A 22050-nucleotide genomic window follows, 5' to 3' on the forward strand; every position below is an offset into this window, starting at 1 on the left:
ATCTGAAATCCAGAAAACAAAGTTAGTGTCAAACCTGGGTCAGAGAAAGACTTCGCTTCGGTCTGGAGAAGGGACCCGACCCAAAACGTCCCCGGTCCATTCCCTCCACAGATGCTGCCTGTTCCTCCAGCACTTTGTCTTCTATACTTGTACCTACAGTATACCAGCATCTCATATTCCGCTTGGGTACCTTACAATCCACAGGTTTGAACACTGAATTCTCCAATTTTATGTCACTTCTACAAACACCCTCTTCATCTCCCCCCAAGCCCCGGCCCCCTTTGCTTCCCTCCACTTCCCCCCCTCTTCCTTGAACCTTTAGACTTTAGATACAGCACGGAAACAGTCCCTTCGGTCCACCGAGTCTGCGTTGACCAGCGATCACACCGTACGCTAGCATTATCCTACAGTTTAGGAGCAAAACTGCTCCACACTTCTATTGGTAAAGCATATGTCAGAGGTTATGTGGAGAAGACAGGAGAATGTGGTTAGAAGAGATAGATCAGCCATGATTGAATGGTGAGGTCGAATTTGGTGGGCTGATTTGCCTAATTCTACTCCTATTTCTTGTGACCTAGTTATGAGATCTAAAGCAATGACCTACAAGAACTGAACATATTGAACTTCTAGGATAACTTCTCTACTCTTATATTCAAGGCTTTGGCTCAAGGGAAAGCATCCCATTTACCTCCTGAACCACCTAGTCTTATCTATCTGCCCAGTTATTATTAAGGATCTGTCAACACCAAAGATTCTGTTCCTCCAAACTTCTCAACTCACTCCCATTTCATTTTGTAGCATCTTCCCAGCTTTACTGCAAACTGATCCACCACATTTATACATAACAACTGACATCATGTTTAATTGACTGAGGGAGACACAATCAACACCGTATAAAATACAGAAACAAAGACAGGAAACATTGAGAGGGATATGGGCCAAATGCAGACATGTGGGACTAGCCTAATATGCCAACTTGGTCGGCATGGACAAGGTGAGCCGAAGAGCCTGGTTTTGTGCCTTGCAGCTCAATGATTGCTTGGGATAACATACAAGAGCGAACTCTCACTCTATCCCAGTTCATGTGACACAATGAACCAGACGCGTCTGCCCACCGCCTATCCATGCCGCCCACCCACTTTCCCCTCTCGCTCCTGCAACCTCACTCCCTCCCCTCACCGTCCTTTCTCCCTTCCACACCTCTGGGATTCCAGAGAAAACATTCCATATTTAATCCAACCTCTCCTTTGTAACCAATACCCTCTCATCCAGGCATCATTCAGGTAAACCTCCTCTGCACTCTCTCGAAAGCCTCTACATCCTTCCTGTAATGGGGCGACCACAACTGCACACAATTATTTAATTTCCTGTTGGTAACAAACAGTAGCAGCAACTAATTAGTATTTTTCCACATGCAATCCCTGTTACTAAGTACCTGCCCACCAATTTCAGCTTTGTAAGTTAAAGGTTTGTGTTTAACTTTGCCTTTGCCACATGTACTGAGTGAGGTACAATGAAAAGCCTTTAATGCAGCTATCCAATTGGATAATGCTATATGTAAACACATTAAAGTCAAAGTGAAGTGCAATAGGTGGAGCAAAGGTGAAGGGGTAGATTGCAGTACTATAGAAGAGAAATTTAAACGGGTAGAGTGATTGTATGGGATGGTGTTCGATGGCAACATTCCAGATGAAGGGATGGTACGAAACAAAATGCCACCCCAGAGAGCAGGGCTCCCGGCGAGAGGGAGCAACATGTTGGGAACGCTGGAGTTGGTGTACGTGACCTAGCGTCCCCATCAGCCAGGGAGTTGCTGGCAGACGAGGATAGTGGGAAACGTGTTGCTTTGTGCAGGGGGAACGACACCCGTGGCACGGAGCAGCCAGGGTGTAACTTATCCTGCACCAGAACCGCACGCAAATTCAGCCCAGCCAAAGTCCTATAGAGCTGTATCCTTCCTCACGTCCCCTTTTCCACCCTCCAACTCGATCTACCTGCTTGTGATCCCTATCCCTCCATTTGCCTCTTAAACATAACTACCATATCTACCTCCACCAGGACCCTCTGTGTGTAAAAATAAAAGATTCCACATATCTCCTTTAAACTTTGCCCCCCTCACTGCATGCCCCCCAGTCCACCTTGGGGTTAATGGTTCTGACTGTCTCCCCTATCTATGCCTCTCATAATATATATTTCTTCAGGTCTCCCTTCAACCTCCAGATAAAACAATCCAAGCCTGTCCAACCTCTCTCTGTAGCTGAAACCCTCTAAACCAGGCATCATTCTGGTAAAACCAAAGATAGGATACAAAATGCTGGAATAACTCACCAGGACAGGTAACATCTCTGGAGAAAAGGGATGGGCACCGTTTTGGGTCAAGACCCATCTTCAAAAAGGGTATCGACCGGAACGTCACCCATTCCTTCGCTAGAGATGCTTTCTGACCCTCTGAGTTGCTCCAGCATTTTGTATCTACCTTCGGTTTAAACCAGCATTAGCAGTTCCTTCCCATATCATTCTGACAAACCTCCGCTGCAAAGAAGCCTCATCATTCCTCTAATGGGGCGACCCAAATGTGCAATACTCAAATGTGGCCAGATCCCCCTCATACCTCCCCCTCCCCCCAAACACTGCAAATGCAGCCTAACCAACATCCGATAAAGCTGCACCCCCCCTCCATTTCTGCTCTTCCTTCATGTCTTCTCCGCTCTCCAAACCAACCAACATCCTATAACATAAGAAAATAACTGCAGATGCTGGTACAAATCGATTTATTCACAAAAAGCTGGAGTAACTCAGCAGGTCAGGCAGCATCTCGGGAGAGAAGGAATGGGTGACGTTTCGGGTCGAGACCCTTCTTCAGACCAACGTCCTATAATGTTCCATCCCGACCCGACCCTCATCCGCACCCTCTCTCTCCCCCTCACTCCCTCTTTCTCCCCTCTCGACTGCCCCGCCGCCACGTCCCAGCCCGTAGAGTAGGCCGCGGCCACCGCGCCATCCACCCTCTCCCTCACCGCGGCCCCACTGCGCCATCGCTGCCGTCCGCGGCCCAATACGGATGGCAGCGGGTGTGGGGAAGGATGCTGGTGGCGCTGGGGTCGGCGGGCTGGCCGGGACGCGGGGCCCGGCCTCGATGGACGCGGATCCTCCTCCGCCGTCTCCTCTCACCTGCGTCTCGTCCCGCGGAGCGGCCGCAAAGAGGGAGGGCAGGGGCCCGGCGCCGCGCACAGCCTCACGGGAGGCACGGCATGACGCGACGCAACGCAACGAAACGTAACGTAATGCGCCCCTCCTCCGCAGAAACTACACATTTTTACATCGCAGCTACAACGGCGGCTTTAAAACATCTCAGCAATTGATTTTCATTTCACTGGAGTAAAAATGAAGTGAATTCAGATCTTAAATTGTTCCCCTCACGACTGCCCCGCACAAAGATGGCGACCGCAGCGGGGCAGCTCAGGGCTGCGGATGGCGACCGCAGCGGGGCAGCTCAGGATTGCGGATGGCGACCGCAGCGGGGCAGCTCAGGGCTGCGGATGGTGACTGTGGACAAAGCAGTGCCGCAGCGAAATTGCCACAGCGAGAGTCAATTGTTCTATCCGGGTTTTCCATAGATGCTGCCTTGGCCTGACCCATTGAGTTACTCCAGTACTTTCTGTCTTTTCTTTTATGATTAATTGTCCACATGTACTGACAATGCAACAATTCGTACTTGCTGCGGCTTTACAGGCCTGTAAAAACACAATAAAAAGCACACAAATATGTGTCCCTACTTGTTCTAAATTGGCGTAGTGTTTGTTCAACATCACTCCCTGGCAACTGGGCAGTAGAGTGATAGAGTCATACAACACAGAAACAGGTCCTTTGGGTAATTCGTTCATGCCAACCAAAATGCCCCATCTATATTTGGCCGATATCCCTCAGCCTTTCCTATCTGTATAGGGCCCTAGTGAGACCGCACCTGGAGTACTGTGTGTAGTTTTGGTCTCCAAATTTGAGGAAGGGTATTCTTGCTATTGAGGGCGTGCAGCGTAGGTTTACTAGGTTAATTCCCGGAATGGCGGCATTGTATGTTGAAAGACTGGAGTGGCTAGGCTTGTATACACTGGAATTTAGAAGGATGAGAGGGGATCTTATCGAAACACATAAGATTATTAACGGGTTGGACACGTTAGAGGCAGGAAACATGTTCCCAATGTTGGGGGAGTTCAGAACCAGGGGCCACAGTTTAAGAATAAGGGGTAGGCCATTTAGAACGGATATGAGGAAAAACTTTTTCAGTCAGAGAGTTGTAAATCTGTGGAATTCACTGCATCAGAAGGCAGTGGACGACAAGTCTCTGAATGCATTCAAGAGAGAGCTAGATAGAGCTCTTAAGGATAGCGGAGTCAGGGGGTATGGGGAGAAGGCAGGAACGGGGTACTGATTGAGAATGATCAGCCATGATCACATTGAATGGTGGTGCTGGCTCAAAGGGCTGAATGGCCTACTCCTGCACCTATTTTCTATTGTATACTTGTCCAGGTATCTTTTAAATGTTATTACAGTATATAATAAAGAAATATCCAATTAACCTAAATACTAGTGCAAAATGAAAGTTCATTAGTTCGTACGTTCTGGGTGCAGAAATAGCCCATTTGTCCCATATTGTCTACTCTGCCATTCAACCATGGCTGATCCATCTTTACCTCTCAACCCCATTCTCCTGCCTTCTCCCCATAACCCCTGACACCCTTCAGCTGTTCATACTGTTGGGTTGTGAGCTACAAAAGCAGAATATATTCCTCCAGTTTGCATTTGGCCTCACGCTGGCATGGAGATAGTTTATTGTCACATTTATCGAGTGAAAAGCTATCCTGTCAGCGAAAAGACTGTACATGATTACAATCAAGCCGTCCACAGTGTAGAGATACAGGATAAAGGGAACAACGTTTTTATTCCAGTAAAGTCTGATTAAAGATAGTTTGACAGTTTCCAATGATGTAGATGGGAGGTCAGGACCGCTCTCGAGTAGATGATAGAATGGTTCAGGTGCCTGATAACAGCTGGGAAAAAACTGCCTCTGAAACTGGAGGTGTGCATTTTCACACCTGTACATCTTACCTGATGGGAGAGGTGAGAAGATACTGGGGATGAGACTGGTCTTTGATTATGCTGGTGGCCTTGCTGAGGCTGCGTGAAGTGTAGATGGAGTCCATAGAAGGGTGGTTGGTTTGCGTTAAGGCCTGGGCTATGCCCATAACTCACTGGAACGGCATCTCATATTTCGCTTGGGCAGCCTTAAACCCGGTGGTATGAATATTGATTTCTCTAACTTCAAGTAACCCCTGCATTCCCTCTTTCTCTCTCCCTCCCCATCCAAGTCGCACCTGGCTCTCGTTCTCACCTAACAGCTAAGAAAGGCTTGTTTCCTTTATCATCATTATTTTCTTGCATTTCTTTCATTCATTTGTTCTACTGTATATCTCTCTACATCACTGTCACTATTTCTCATTTTCCTTTCCCCTACGAGTCTGAAGGGTCTTAACCTGAAACATCACCCATTCCTTCTCACCAGATATGCTGCCTGTCCCGCTGAGTTACTCGAACATTTTGTGTCTATCTTCAGCTTAAACCAGCACCTGCAGTTCCTTCCTACATTCACTGTATTTTCTTGCATTCTAGGATGGAGTTATTGTATTGCCAGGTGTACGTGGATACAGTGAAATATTTTGTTGCATAAGCACAATTTAAAGGTGGTGCAGCGGTAGATGCAACATCTGCATGTCCCACCTACCTGCATTTGGCCCATGTCCCTCTAAATCCTTCCTATCCATGTACCTGTACCAAATGTCTATTAAATGGTGTTGTAGCTCAACTGCCTCCTGTGACAGCTCGTTCTATATACCTACCATCCTCTGTGTGAAAAGCTGCTCCTCGGGTTCTCATTAAATCTTTCCCCTCTCACCCTAAACCTTGGCCAAGCGAGGAGAGGGATGATGATTTGTGGGGCGATGCAGACGGGGGCAATCCGGACGGAGGCAACGGCTGCAACGGGCCTTTATGGCCAACTGCAGCGGGGAGATTGAAAATGGCGCCAAAACCCGGCAACTCTTGCACATGGATTCAGTGGGCGGTTTCTATGCATTCAGCACTTAATTGGGAATTGATGTATCGCAGTAATCTTACTGATCTGTATGCAAAAAAATAATATTTCTGTACCTTGGTAAAAGTGATAATAAAGGAACCATTGAACCCATGTCTCCTTGATTCCCCAATCCTGGGTAAAAGACTTACCCCTTCAAAATCACGCCATTATTTTTTTACTTCTTCCCAATAGAATATGCTGACCCTCAGTTAATGTCAACTCCAACGGTGTGAAAAAGCACAAAATTGTAGGTGCTTAGAATCAAAATTAAATTACATTTGCCAGCATTTAGTCATAAAATCATATAGAATGGAAACTGTCCCTTCTCCAACTCTTCCTTGCTGACCCAGATGCCCCATCTACACGTTCCATTTACCTGCACTTGGCCCATAATCCCTCCAAACCTTTTCTATCATTTTAAATGTCTTTTAAATTCTATTATCGTACCTGCCTCAATTATTTCCTCTGGCAGCTCTTTACATACATCTCCACCCTGTGTGTGGAAAAAGTTGCCCCTCTGGTTTCTATTGAAACTTTCCCCTCTCATCTTAAACCTATGTCCTCTGGTTTTTGATTTCCCTATACTGGGCATTCACCATATCTATTCCTCTCGTGATTTTGTACACCCCTATAAGATCACCCCCCATCCTCCTGCTTAACCTCTCCCTGCAGCTCAGGCCCTCGAGTCCTGGCGAGAGTCGGGATAACTAAGAAGGCAGCATAGTGGGTTCTGCCTGAGAACGAGATTTAGTGTTGGGCAGAGCAGCGTCTGCACACATCTCATGAGTTCGCTGACAAAACTGTATTGAGGGTGAGGTGTCCACTGGCCATAAGTGTCTTCCTTACCAGTTTAGAACGTGGAACAGTACAGCACAGGAGCAGGCCCTTCACCCAAATGTCTCTGCCAAACATGATGCCAAGTTCAACTAAATGCGTAGAAAGGAACTGCAGATGCTGGCATATTCCAAAGATAGACACAAAGTGCTGGAGTAATTCAGCAGGTCAGGCAGCATTTCTCGAAAAAAAGGATGGGTGACGTTTTGGGTCAGGATCCTTCTTCGGACTGATGAAGTCTTCTCAGACTGACACATTTTCAGTCTGAAGAAGGGTCTTGACCCGAAACCGCACGTCCTATTTCTCCAGAGATGCTGCCTGACCCGCTGAGTTACCCCAGTACTTTGTGCCTATCCAAGTTAACCTAATCTCCTCTGCCTGATCAATATCCCTCGCTTGAATCCGGGAAATCCAAGGGCGGAGGAGTCTGCTTCTTGACCAATAATAACTGGTGCAATCCTGGAAATATTAAGACGCTTTCTCGCTCCTGCTCGCCGGACCTGGAACATCTAACTATCTCATGCCGACCATTCTACCTACCCCGGGAGTTCAGCTCGGTGATCATCACAGCTGTCTATATTCCACCGCATGCGGACACCGACGTGGCACTATCGACCCTACACGATGTGATGTGTCAACACCAAAACAAGAACCCTGATGCGGCTGTGCTGGTGGCTGGAGATTTCAATAGGGGGAATCTCAAAAAGGTCATGCCCAACTTCCACCAACACATCACGTGTGTCACCAGGGGGGATAGAACTTTGGACCACTGCTACACGCCGTTTAGGAAAGGCTACAAGGCCGTTTCTCTCCCTCCTTTTGGGAAATCTGACCATGCTGCCATGTTCCTGCTGCCGGAGTATAAACAACGGATAGTACGGGAAGCGACAGTGACGAGGGACGTAAAGCGGTGGTCTGACCATTCAGAGGCCATGCTGCAGGATGCACTGGGCGATGTCGACTGGAATATGTTCCAAGAAAGTTCCAGAGACGTCAGTGAGTTTGCGGAAGCGGTTACGGACCTCATTGCCACAATAGCCGATACCATCATCCCCACGGTAAGGGTCAGGATCTTCCCTAATCAAAAACCCTGGGTGGACAGGTCTATTCGTGTGGCCTTGAATGCTCGCACCGCTGCTTACAACTCTGGCCTGGCATCCGGCAATATGGACAACTACAAGGGAGAGTCCTACCGACTGCGAAAGGCAGTGAAGGATGCAAAATGGAGATACCGGGACAAGATGGAGTCACAGATGGAGCAGCAGGACACCAGGCGCCTTTGGCAGGGGCTACGGACAATAACTAGCTACAGGTCCAGCACCCCCTCAAACGGAAGTGCCGGCTCCTCCTTAGCTGATGACCTGAACTCTTTTTATGCACGGTTTGAGACGGGTAACACCACCAGCTCGCCGTCTAAAAACAGCACCAAAGGGGCGCTGGTTAGCGAGGCCGGAGTGGGATCCACCGCCGGGGATGTGCACACATTCTCGGTGTCCGAGCATGAGGTGAGGTGGGCTCTGACGCATGTGAACACGAGGAAAGCTGGAGGCCCAGGTGGTATATCTGGGCGGGTACTAAAGTCTTGTGCTACTCAGCTTGCTCCAGTGCTCACCACAATATTCAACCTCTCCTTGGCCAAGTCCGTGGTCCCTGCATGCTTCAAAAGATCCATCATTGTACCGGTGCCAAAGAATGCCTCTCCAGCGTGTTTAAATGACTACCGACCGGCGGCCCTCACCTCGGTTGTCATGAAATGCTTTGAGAGGCTATTCAAGAAGCACATCTGCGCCCTCCTTCCTCGCAACATGGACCCGCTACAGTTCGCATACCGTCCGAACAGGTCCACGGATGATGCGGTCTCCCAGGTTCTGCACACCGCTCTCTCTCATCTGGACAGCCAGGGGGGCTATGTGAGGATGCTGTTCATTGACTTTAGTTCAGCATTCAACACAATAGTCCACAGCAGACTGGTTGAGAAGCTGCTGGAACTGGGGCTTAGCACCCCTCTGTGTGCCTGGGTCCTGGACTTTCTCACCGCCAGGCCCCAAGTGGTCAAGATGGGGGAACACACATCTAGCTGCCTCACCCTGAACATAGGATCCCCCCAGGGTTGCGTCCTTAGCCCCCTACTGTACTCCCTGTACACACATGACTGTGGGGCCAGGTTCAGCTCAAACTCCATCATCAAGTTTGCTGATGACACTGTGGTGGTGGGCCGGATCTCCAACAACGATAAGAAGGCCTACCGGGAGATGGTGGCTGATCTGGCACTCTGATGTCAGGACAATAGCCTCCTCTTGAATGTCACTAAAACGAAGGAGCTGATTGTGGACTTCAGAAGGGCTAAACATCCAAGGACGTACACGCCACTGGAGATAAATGGGTCTACAGTGGATAGGGTGAGCAGTTTTAAATACTTGGGAGTCCGCATCACAGAGGATCTGACGTGGGCAACGCACATTGCCGCACTGGTAGGTAAGGCAAAGCAGCGCCTTTACCACCTCAGACAACTGAGGAAATTCAGTGTCTCTGAGGATCCTTCATTGCTTCTACTCTGGGGCTGTAGAGAGCATCCTGTCCGGCAACATTACAGTCTGGTTTGGGAACAGCACTGCCCAGGACAGGATGGCCCTGCAGAGTAGTGCGTTCGGCAGAACGCACCATGGGAACTACACTCGTCCCCTTGCAGGACCTATACATCAGGAGGTGCAGATCCAGAGCAAGCAAGATCATGAGGGACCCCTGCCACCCCAGTAACGGACTGTTCCAGATTCTACGATCAGGCAAACGCCTCCGCTGTCACGCTGTCAAAACGGAGAGGATGAGACGGAGTTTCTTCCCACAGGCCATCAGGACTGTCAACTTGTATAACTCCAGACTAAATTTTTGTCTACACTATTTATTTTTAGTAACTTATTAACTTATTATATGCTGTAACTGTAATTCTTTTTTGTGCACAATCCGCAGGCATTTCATTTCACTGCACATCGTGTATGTGTATGTGACAAATAAATTTGACTTGACTTGCCTGCATATCCAACGGTCAACGGTTCTTTACTGTCACATGTACCGAGGTAGTGAAATTACTATTTTGAGTACAGTTCAGTGAAGTATTACTATATATCAGCACAATCAGAGATTAAGAACAAAGTGTATAGAAATAGATCACTGAGACAATATACACGAGTCATATGCCTATTGCTGCCATGTAGACCCGGGTTGAATCTGACTAAGGGCGCTATCTGTACAGAGTTCATACGTTCTGCCTGTGAACGCATGGGGTTTCTCTGGGTGTTCCGGTTTCCTCCCACATCCCAAAGACTTGCAAGTTTCAGTTAAATCCAGTAAATTGTCCCTAATGTGTAGGATGGAACTAGTGTACGGGGTGATTGATAATCGGCGTGGACTCAGTGGGCCGAAGGGCCTGTTTCTACATTGTATCTCTAAACTAAACTAAATGAACATCACTAACTGTATACCAGGAAGCAGGGCCGTCTTAACGCATGGGCCTGATGGGCACTTGCCCGGGGGCCCACGAGCATAGGGGCCCCATGCTGATCTGTGTATGTTAAGTGACTTGCAATAAATAAATACTACTTTAAAAATGTAGGTTCAATAAGTGCTTTTTTCGCAACATTTTCAGTCACTAAGTGCTTCTCACAGCGATCTGTAAGTGCTTTTCGCAACTAAGTGCTTTTCGCCGGCACGACAGGGGGGGGCTGGTAGGGAAAGGGGGGTGGGGGAGAGTAACGGTAGGGGCCCCAGTACACTGCTTTGCCCGGGGGCCCATAATGCTGTAAAAACGGCCCTGCCAGGAAGTGAATATAAATTATTACATAGTTATAATAGAGTCGTATAGTATGAAAACCGGCCCTTTGGCCCAACTTCCCCATTCTAACCAGGATGCCCCTTCTAGTTCCTCCTGCCTGACGTTAAAACACAGCTCACGGAGTTATAAATCAAAGTGTGTGTGTGTAATAAAGAGGCAACTCACACTCCAGTTACTCTGTTTCATTCAATTGTAAAAGTATTATCCTTATAGCTGGTGAGTAAATTATAAGGTATTTAAAATTACAGATTTAAAACACTTTGTTAATAAATTATCAATACAATGGTTTTTCCAAAAATTTGTACAGTGTAAACTTCAACTTTCATGTTATTTTCATTGCTTGTTGTTTCTTAAACGCGGATCCAGTGACAGAGAAGATGTACTTGAGCGAGATGTTGACACACACCGTCGTCCATTGCTCGGGTGTGTGGGAGGGAATATTTATCGCACAGAAGCAGCTACGAAATCCTTCGAAGAGGATCCGTTCCCAGAGTTCATCCAGAGAGAAGCACCGTTGATCAGCAGCTCGTTCGAGCAGGAGGTAACGTTGGCTTTCCATGGAACCATTTTCTCTCTCCTTTACCCGCACGTCAGGTTTCTCTCGGTACCTTTGCCTGCCTGAGGACAAATTCTTCACTGCACACTCCTCATTCCCTTGCCACCCTAACCTACAGCAACCTCACTGAGCGAGAGAGCGTCTACTCAGCCCAAGCTGTTGTCCGTAGCCAAGACCTTCACACACAATAGTGCTCCCACCACCAGACTCTTGTGGATATGATTGAGGTTCATACCATAAGTAAAAGGAGCAGAATTAGGCCATTCAGCCCATCAGGACTATTCCACCATTCAATCGTGGCTGATCTATCTTTCCATCTCAACCCCATTCTCCTGCCTTCTCCCTTTAATCCCAGACACCCTTACTAAACAAGAACCTGTCAATCTCCACCTTTAAAATACTCAATGACTTGGCCAAGATGCTCCATCTACGCTGGTACCACCCGCCCACGTTTGGCCCATGTCCCTCCGAACCTATGAAGGTGTCAGGTCTTCTAAGTGTTTCTCTGGACATCCATGTGTCATGGTGGTAAAGCACAGAAATGGGCCCTTCAGCCCACCATGCCCATGCTGACCCATTTGCCCATTTAAACTGCCCTGTTTGTCTGCATTATGTCAAATAGTGTCATGGAGACATAAAGCACGGAAACAGGCCCTTTGGCCCATCTTGCCAATGCCAACTAAGATGACCCCATCTACATTGGTCCCACCTGCCCACATTTACCCCATACCGTCTAAACTTTTCCTTTCCGTGTACCTGTCCAAATGTCTTTTAAATGTTGTTATAGTACCTGCCTCAACTACCTCCTCTGGCAGCTTTCCATACACCCACCACCCTCATGTAAAAAAGTTGCCCCTAATGTTCCTATTAAATCTTTCCCCTCTCACCTTAAACCTGTGTCCTCTGGTTCTTGTTTCCCCTACCCTGGGTAAAAGACTGTGCATTTGCCCTATCTATTCCCCTCATGATTTCACACACAGAATATTGCCAAAAATAATTTTCCCACTGTTGCTTGCATGGTCCCATTGTACATTAAATAAATTGTAAGTCACCTCTGGTACAGTAAAATAATTCAACACCACCCACCTGCCTTCAGCGCTGTGTGAAGGCTCGGGCTTAACATTCTATCGGTCTTTTTCTTTTATCTGAGCAATCGTTCAAATGCTTGTGCGGAATGAGGCAATCATTTTTTTGGGAGGGAGAACACAAAAAGTATTTCAATCGAAGACCTGTCGGGGGTTGACACAAGCCCCTGGGAAAACTCTGAACACTAGACTGAGGCTGAATCTTGACTGGGAAGATGAATTAGTCTTTGTCCCCAATTATATGCACCCTTCACACAGAGTAATTACATCAAGTCACTGATTCAAAGTCACCAGACATTAGAAAGCTTCTGTGGAGACCAATCTCAAATAGTCTGTAATAGTTTTCTGTAAAACAGTCATATTGGTTGTTTAAACATTAATACAAACCTAACGAGGAGGACGAGGGAAGGAGAGTAGACGACTTGGACTTTAGTGGCAATGTTACAGGTGAGAGTATGGAAATAGTGGTCATTTTGTTTCTCTACACCAGCCTGGTCCTAGAGTGCATCTGTTGGTGCCCTTTAGCAGAAGGGCTCTTGTCGCTCAGAGCCCCCTGTTGCAAGGAGTCCCTGTGCTCCTGTCCCATTGTAAGCCCTTGTGAAAGGACAAGTGCGATAGTTTTCACCACAGAAGCTCCTCGGGGTGGGGGAAGTCAATCCATTGAAACTCTGTTGAGACAACTTCTTCTGAGCTACGTTGTGCAAGGGGTGGTTGGGGTGGGATGGGGTAGTTGGGATGTGGGTGGATGGGATGAAGGCAGTTTGGATGTGGGTGGATGGGATGGGGGTGGATGGGATGGGAGTGGAAGGGACGTGGGTGGATGGAATGGAAGTGGTAGGGATGGGGGAAGAGGGAGGGGGAGAAGTAGACAAGAGCCCTCCTTGTTTCTCTACACCAGCCTGGTCCTAGAGTGCATCTGTTGGTGCCCTTTAGCAGAAGGGCTCTTGTCGCTCAGAGCCCCCTGTTGCAAGGAGTCCCTGTGCTCCTGTCCCATTGTAAGCCCTTGTGAAAGGACAAGTGCGATAGTTTTCACCACAGAAGCTCCCCGGGGTGGGGGGAGTCAATCCATTGAAACTCTGTTGAGACAACTTCTTCTGAGCTACGTTGTGCAAGGTGTGGTTGGGATGGGATAGTTGGGATGGGGTGGTTGGGATGGGATGGTTGGGATGTGGGTGGATGGGATGAAGGCAGTTTGGATGTGGGTGGATGGGATGTGGGTGGATGGGATGGGAGTGGAAGGGACGGAAGTGGTAGGGATGGGGGAAGAGGGAGAGGGAGAAGTAGACAAGAGCCCTCCTTGGTTGAAATTGTAGCATGGACCATGTTGGAGAACCAAAGATATCTCTGTAATGCTCTCTCAGAAAGGCCTGGGACTGTAAAAAGAAAAGGGAAGTACAAGGACTGTAACCAGCATCAAGGCACGGCAATACATCATAGAGTCGTAGAGTTGAAACTGGCGCCAAATCTGGCGGCTCTGTATACTGTCTCAGTGTACTACTGCTCTACACGCACTGTATTTGAAATGCTTATCTAAGATGTATCTAAGAGCTTATGTAGAGTGATACTTGTACTAAACTGCGTACAAAAATAAATTGCACTGTACCTTGGTACATAAGTCCATAAGTTATAGGAGCAGAATTAGACCGTTCGGCCCATCGGGTCTATTCCACCATTGAATCGTGGCTGATCGATCTTTACCTCTCAACATGTGACAAGTAAAGTACCATTGAAAGAACCCTTGAGTCTTTAAACTTTAGACCTTAGAGATAGTGCGGAAACACGCCCTTCGGCCCACCAGATCCATGCCAACCAGCGGCCTATACACTTACACTATCCTACACATTCAGGACAATTTACAATTTTACCAAAGCCAATGAACCTACAAACCCACACTTCTTTGGAGTTTGGGAGGAAACTAGAGCACCCGGAGAGCACTTAAGCAGATCGCGGGGAGAACGTACAAATCCTATACAGACAGCACCCAGTCAGTATTGAAACCGGGTCTCTGACTTAGTATGTCAGCAGCTCTATCGTTGTGCTAGTGTGCCGCCCACAAACATACATGGAACAGGCTGTTCGGCCCACCTTGCCGACTAAGATGCCCCATCTACACTAGTCCAATATGCCCGCGTTTGGCCCATATCCCTCTAAACCTTTCTTGTCCATGTACTTGTCCAAATGTCTTTTAAATATTGTTATAGTACCTGCTTCGACTACCTCCTCTGGCCAATCATTCCATACACCCACCACCCTCTGTGTGCGCAATAAAAGATTAAAAGGATGAGGGAATCTCCTTGAGACCAACTAAATGTATAGAGAGGCACAGTGTCGCAGCAGGTGGAGCCGCTGCTTCACAGCGCCGGAGATCCGGGTTCGATCCTAACAACGTGCACTGAGTTTGTACCTTCTCCGTCACCACGTGGGTTTTCTCTGGCTGCTCCGGTTTCTCCCACATCCGACGTGCGGGTTTGTAGATTAATTGGCCTCAGTAACCTCTAGTGTGAGGTTGGATAACTAGTGTGAACAGGTGATCAATTGTCAGCATGGACTCGGTGGCCTGAAGAGTCTGTTTCCATGCTGTATCTCTAAATTAAACTGAACTAAACTACACTAATGAAGGGCTTAGATAAATTGGATGTGGATGATGATGTTTCCAGTAGTGGGGGAGTCTAGGAGCAGAGGGCACAGCCCCAGAATAAAAGATCAAAAGCTTTAGAATGGAGATGAGGAGGGATTTCTTTAGTTAGAGGGTGGTGAATCTGTGGAACTCATCGCCGCAGACAACGGTGGAGGCCAAGTCATCAGGTATTTTTAAAGCGGAGATTGGTAGGTTCTTCATTAGAAAGGATGTCTAATCCTTTCTAATGAAGGATTATGGGGAGAAAGGTTATGGGGAGAAGGCAGGAGAAAGGGGTTGAGAGGGAAAGACAGATCAGCCATGATCAAAAGGTGGAGCAGACTCGATTGGCCGTATGGCCTAATTCTGTTCCAATGTTTTATTGTCTTATGGTTTGTAAGGAAGCCGAGACATACGTATGTCAACTAAGAAACTCGGGTGAAATAGCAGTGGGCATCTTGACTGATGATCTGAATCAGGACATGGAGGAACTTCAGATACACACGGAACATAGAGTACAGTACAAGACGGATGTTCAAGCTGTTCCGTTGCTGCTTAGGGATGTGCAGGTCGGTTCAAGAACGTGCCGGCAAGGAACTGTTCCTGAGTAACTGTTCCCGTGGACCTGAGGGCATCGGGTTAATCTTTTTGCACTATTATTGTTTGTTTGTTTTTATGAGTATGTATGGATATGTTCTGAATGTGTGTTTATATATGTATAATAATATAATAATAATATATAATAATATTCATTTATTGTCGTTGCAACAAGTGCAACGAAATTAAAAAATAGCAATCCTGACGGTGCGTAAAAAACATATATGCAATAAATGCAAAACAAATAAATACCAATATATTAAATACAAAAGTTTTAACAGTGTGACCTATTGCAGAAAGTAGTGTTCAGTTCTCGTATGGCCCTGGGGTTAAAAACTGTTGAGTCTGTTTGTTCGGGATTTGATCGACCTGAAACGTCGACCAGAGGGCAGAAGAACAAACAGACGGTGGCCGGGGTGGGATGGGTCTTTTATTATTTTTCCTGCTCTACTGATTTCCACACACATATATAATATAAATAATATATATATATATATAAATCATACATATGAATTACGCACAATATGTATATATACACACATCCATATATATATATATGTATGTCTGAAGAAGGGTCTCGACCCGAAACCTCACCCATTCCTTCTCTCCAGAAATGCTGGCTGTCCCCCGCTGAGTTACTCCAGCATTTTGTATCTACCCTCGATTTAAACCAGCATCTGTAGTTCTTTCCTACATATATATATATATATGCACACACATAGATATATAGATGTATATACTGAACTTTTAAAAAATGTATTCCATTGTTTACATTGTACTAGTGTACTATGTTATATCTGTTGTGCTGATGCAAGGAAGAATTTCATTGTGCTGTTTGGGACCAATGACCAGACATTCTTAACTCTTGATGCTGGGAAGGATCCCAACTTTCTCCCTTTACAATGGGGCGACACAGTGGTGCAGCTGGTAGAGCTGCTGCCTCATAGTGCCAAAGACCCAGGTTCCACCCTGACCTTGGGGGGGGGGGGGGGGGGGGGGATGTGTGTGTGTGTGGAGTTTGCCTGTTCTCCATGTGACCACGTGGGTTTCCTCTGGATGCTCCAGTTTCCTCCCACATCCCGAAGATGTTTATCCCATTCTTTATCTTATCACGGAACCTGTGTAGAAGAGACCCTTCGGCCCACAATGTGTTGAACATGATGACTGGACCATCTCATATCTGCGTGTACATAATCCATTTCTCTCCATATCCATGTGCCTATCCAAAAGACTCTTAAGCATCACGATGATATCTGCCTGTACCACCACCCCAGGCAGAGCGTTCCAGACTTCCACCACCCTCTATGTAAAAAACGTGCCCCGCACATCTCCTTTAAATTTTCCCCCTCTCACCTTAAAGCTATACCCTCTAGTGCTGGATATTTCTGCCCTTGGAAAAAGGTTCTGACTGTCTACCCAATCTATACTATACTAGTTGTATGTTATCCCACTTTGCCATCCACTCTACACTAGGGGGCAATTTCCAGAGGGCCGATGAACCTACAAATCTGCACGTGTTTTGGTATGTGGGAGAAAACCAGCAGCGGGTTCCAGGTCCCCACCACCCTCTAAACTGCATGCAAGACTCCAAATGCAGCCTGACCAAAGCCCATAAAGCTGCACCATGAATCTTCTGGAGCTCGTGTAAGTTGGTGCTTGGGAAGGTTGGGTACGTACATCATTGTCCATCTCGTGGTACTTCCGCCCCTTGCTCTTGCCCAGGCATTTCGTTTTATTGCTCTCCAAGAGCTGACACCAGAAACCTTTCTTGGGGTCAAATCTGAAATCCAGAAAACAAAGTTAGTGTCAAATCTGGGTCAGAGAAAGACTTCGCTTCGGTCTGGAGAAGGGACCCGACCCAAAACGTCCCCGGTCCATTCCCTCCACAGATGCTGCCTGTTCCTCCAGCACTTTGTCTTCTATACTTGTACCTACAGTATACCAGCATGTCATATTCCACTTGGGTACCTTACAATCCACAGGTTTGAACACTGAATTCTCCAATTTTATGTCACTTCTACAAACACCCTCTTCATATCCCCCCAAGCCCCGGCCCCCTTTGCTTCCCTCCACTTCCCCCCCTCTCCCTTGAACTTTTAGACTTTAGAGATACAGCACGGAAACAGTCCCTTCGGTCCACCGAGTCTGCGTTGACCAGCGATCACACCGTACGCTAGCATTATCCTACAGTTTAGGAGCAAAAATGCTCCACACTTCTATTGGTAAAGCATATGTCAGAGGTTATGTGGAGAAGACAGGAGAATGTGGTTAGAAGAGATAGATCAGCCATGATTGAATGGTGAGGTCGAATTTGATGGGCTGATTTGCCTAATTCTACTCCTATTTCTTGTGACCTAGTTATGAGATCTAAAGCTATGACCTAACAAGAACTGAACATATTGAACTTCTAGGATAACTTCTCTACTCTTATAATTCAAGGCTTTGGCTCAAGGGAAAGCATCCCATTTACCTCCTGAACCACCTAGTCTTATCTATCTGCCGAGTTATTATTAAGGATCTGTCAACACCAAAGATTCTGTTCCTCCAAACTTCTCAACTCACTCCCATTTCATTTTGTAGCATCTTCCCAGCTTTACTGCAAACTGATCCACCACATTTATACATAACAACTGACATCATGTTTAATTGACTGAGGGAGACACAATCAACACCGTATAAAATACAGAAACAAAGACAGGAAGCATTGAGAGGCATATGGGCCAAATGCAGACATGTGGGACTAGCCTAATATGCCAACTTGGTCGGCATGGACAAGGTGAGCCGAAGAGCCTGGTTTTGTGCCTTGCAGCTCAATGATTGCTTGGGATAACATACAAGAGCGAACTCTCACTCTATCCCAGTTCATGTGACACAATGAACCAGACGCATCTGCCCACCGCCTATCCATGCCGCCCACCCACTTTCCCCTCTCGCTCCTGCAACCTCACTCCCTCCCCTCACCGTCCTTTCTCCCTTCCACACCTCTGGGATTCCAGAGAAAACATTCCATATTTAATCCAACCTCTCCTTTGTAACCAATACCCTCTCATCCAGGCATCATTCAGGTAAACCTCCTCTGCACTCTCTCCAAAGCCTCTACATCCTTCCTGTAATGGGGCGACCACAACTGCACACAATTATTTCATTTCCTGTTGGTAACAAACAGTAGCAGCCACTAATTAGTATTTTTCCACATGCAATCCCTGTTACTAAGCACCTGCCCACCAATTTCAGCTTTGTAAGTTAAAGGTTTGTGTTTAACTTTGCCTTTGCCACATGTACTGAGGTACAATGAAAAGCCTTTAATGCAGCTATCCAATTGGATAATGTTATATGTAAACACATTAAAGTCAAAGTGAAGTGCAATAGGTGGAGCAAAGGTGAAGGGGTAGATTGCAGCACTATAGAAGAGAAATTTAAACGGGTAGAGTGATTGTATGGGATGGTGTTCGATGGCAACATTCCAGATGAAGGGATGGTACGAAACAAAAAGCCACCCCAGAGAGCAGGGCTCCCAGCGAGCAACATGTTGGGAACGCTGGAGTTGGTGTACGTGACCTAGCGTCCCCATCAGCCAGGGAGTTGCTGGCAGACGAGGATAGTGGGAAACGTGTTGCTTTGTGCAGGGGGAACGACACCCGTGGCACGGAGCAGCCAGGGTGTAACTTATCCTGCACCAAAACCGCACGCAAATTCAGCCCAGCCAAGGTCCTATAGAGCTGTATCCTTCCTCACGTCCCCTTTTCCACCCTCCAACTCTGATCTACCTGCTTGTGATCCCTATCCCTCCATTTGCCTCTTAAACATAACTACCATATCTATCTCCACCAGGACCCTCTGTGTGTAAAAATAAAAGATTCTACATATCTCCTTTAAACTTTGCCCCCCCTCACTGCATGCCCCCCAGTCCACCTTGGGGTTAATGGTTCTGACTGTCTCCCCTATCTATGCCTCTCATAATATATATTTCTTCAGGTCTCCCTTCAACCTCCAGATAAAACAATCCAAGCCTGTCCAACCTCTCTCTGTAGCTAAAACCCTCTAAACCAGGCATCATTCTGGTAAAACCAAAGATAGGATACAAAATGCTGGAATAACTCACCAGGACAGGTAACATCTCTGGAGAAAAGGGATGGGCACCGTTTTGGGTCAAGACCCATCTTCAAAAAGGGTATCGACCGGAACGTCACCCATTCCTTCGCTAGAGATGCTTTCTGACCCTCTGAGTTGCTCCAGCATTTTGTATCTACCTTCGGTTTAAACCAGCATTAGCAGTTCCTTCCCATATCATTCTGACAAACCTCCGCTGCAAAGAAGCCTCATCATTCCTCTAATGGGGCGACCCAAATGTGCAATACTCAAATGTGGCCAGATCCCCCTCATACCTCCCCCTCCCCCCAAACACTGCAAATGCAGCCTAACCAACATCCGATAAGGCTGCACCCCCCCTCCATTTCTGCTCTTCCTTCATGTCTTCTCCGCTCTCCAAACCAACCAACATCCTATAATATAAGAAAATAACTGCAGATGCTGGTACAAATCGATTTATTCACAAAAAGCTGGAGTAACTCAGCAGGTCAGGCAGCATCTCGGGAGAGAAGGAATGGGTGACGTTTCGGGTCGAGACCCTTCTTCAGACCAACGTCCTATAATGTTCCATCCCGACCCGACCCTCATCCGCACCCTCTCTCTCCCCCTCACTCCCTATTTCTCCCCTCTCCACTGCCCCGCCGCCGCCGCCACGTCCCAGCCCGTAGAGTAGGCCGCGGCCACCGCGCCATCCACCCTCTCCCTCACCGCGGCCCCACTGCGCCATCGCTGCCGTCCGCGGCCCAATACGGATGGCAGCGGGTGTGGGGAAGGATGCTGGTGGCGCTGGGGTCGGCGGGCTGGCCGGGACGCGAGGCCCAGCCTCGATGGACGCGGATCCTCCGCCGCCGTCTCCTCTCACCTGCGTCTCGTCCCGCGGAGCGGCCGCAAAGAGGGAAGGCAGGGGCCCGGCGTCGCGCACAGCCTCACGGGAGGCACGGCATGACGCGACGCAACGCGCCCCTCCTCCGCAGAAACTACACATTTTTACATCGCAGCTACAACGGCGGCTTTAAAACATCTCAGCAATTGATTTTCATTTCACTGGAGTAAAAATGAAGTGAATTCAGATTTTAAATTGTTCCCCTCACGACTGCCCCGCACAAAGATGGCGACCGCAGCGGGGCAGCTCAGGATTGCGGATGGCGACCGCAGCGGGGCAGCTCAGGGCTGCGGATGGCGACCGCAGCGGGGCAGCTCAGGGCTGCGGATGGTGACTGTGGACAAAGCAGTGCCGCAGCGAAATTGCCAAAGCGAGAGTCAATTGTTCTATCCGGGTTTTCCATAGATGTTGCCTTGGCCTGACCCATTGAGTTACTCCAGCACTTTCTGTCATTTCTTTTATGATTAATTGTCCACATGTACTGACAATGCAACAATTCGTACTTGCTGCGGCTTTACAGGCCTGTAAAAACACAATAAAAAGCACACAAATATGTGTCCCTACTTGTTCTAAATTGGCGTAGAGTGATAGTCATACAACACAGAAACAGGCCCCTCTCTGAAGAAGGGTCTCGACCTGAAACGTCACCCATTCCTTCTCTCCCGAGATGCTTCCCGACCTGCTGAGTTGCTCCAGCATTTTGTGAATAAATCGATTTGTACCAGCATCTGCAGTTATTTTCTTATATAACAGGCCTTTTGGGTAATTCGTTCATGCCAACCAAAATGCCCCATCTATATTTGGCCCATATCCCTCAGCCTTTCCTATCTGTATAGGGCCCTAGTGAGACCACACCTGGAGTACTGTGTGTAGTTTTGGTCTCCAAATTTGAGGAAGGATATTCTTGCTATTGAGGGCGTGCAGCGTAGGTTTACTAGGTTAATTCCCGGAATGGCGGCATTGTCGTATGTTGAAAGACTGGAGTGGCTAGGCTTGTATACACTGGAATTTAGAAGGATGAGAGGGGATCTTATCGAAACACATAAGATTATTAACGGGTTGGACACGTTAGAGGCAGGAAACATGTTCCCAATGTTGGGGGAGTTCAGAACCAGGGGCCACAGTTTAAGAATAAGGGGTAGGCCATTTAGAACGGATATGAGGAAAAACTTTTTCAGTCAGAGAGTTGTAAATCTGTGGAATTCACTGCCTCAGAAGGCAGTGGAGGACAAGTCTCTGAATGCATTCAAGAGAGAGCTAGATAGAGCTCTTAAGGATAGCGGAGTCAGGGGGTATGGGGAGAAGGCAGGAACGGGGTACTTATTGAGAATGATCAGCCATGATCACATTGAATGGTGGTGCTGGCTCAAAGGGCTGAATGGCCTACTACTGCACCTATTGTCTATTGTATACTTGTCCAGGTATCTTTT

At 47.6% G+C, this 22050-nt stretch overlaps 1 protein-coding gene across 1 annotated transcript; it reads right to left on the reverse strand.

Moving 5' to 3' along the window:
* Positions 1-11012: 11012 nt before the first annotated feature.
* On the reverse strand, positions 11013-20722 carry LOC144599755 (uncharacterized). The gene is made up of 3 exons (XM_078410993.1): positions 20446-20722; positions 17326-17428; positions 11013-11407 (listed from the first exon to the last, which is right to left on the reverse strand). Exons 1-3 carry the CDS (start codon positions 20720-20722, stop codon positions 11116-11118), a joined length of 672 nt encoding a protein of 223 aa, XP_078267119.1. The 3' UTR covers positions 11013-11115.
* Between the last annotated feature and the right edge of the window lie 1328 nt (positions 20723-22050).

The sequence above is a fragment of the Rhinoraja longicauda genome, chromosome 14 (assembly GCF_053455715.1).
Source record: "Rhinoraja longicauda isolate Sanriku21f chromosome 14, sRhiLon1.1, whole genome shotgun sequence".
Taxonomy (NCBI): Eukaryota; Metazoa; Chordata; class Chondrichthyes; order Rajiformes; family Arhynchobatidae; genus Rhinoraja; species Rhinoraja longicauda.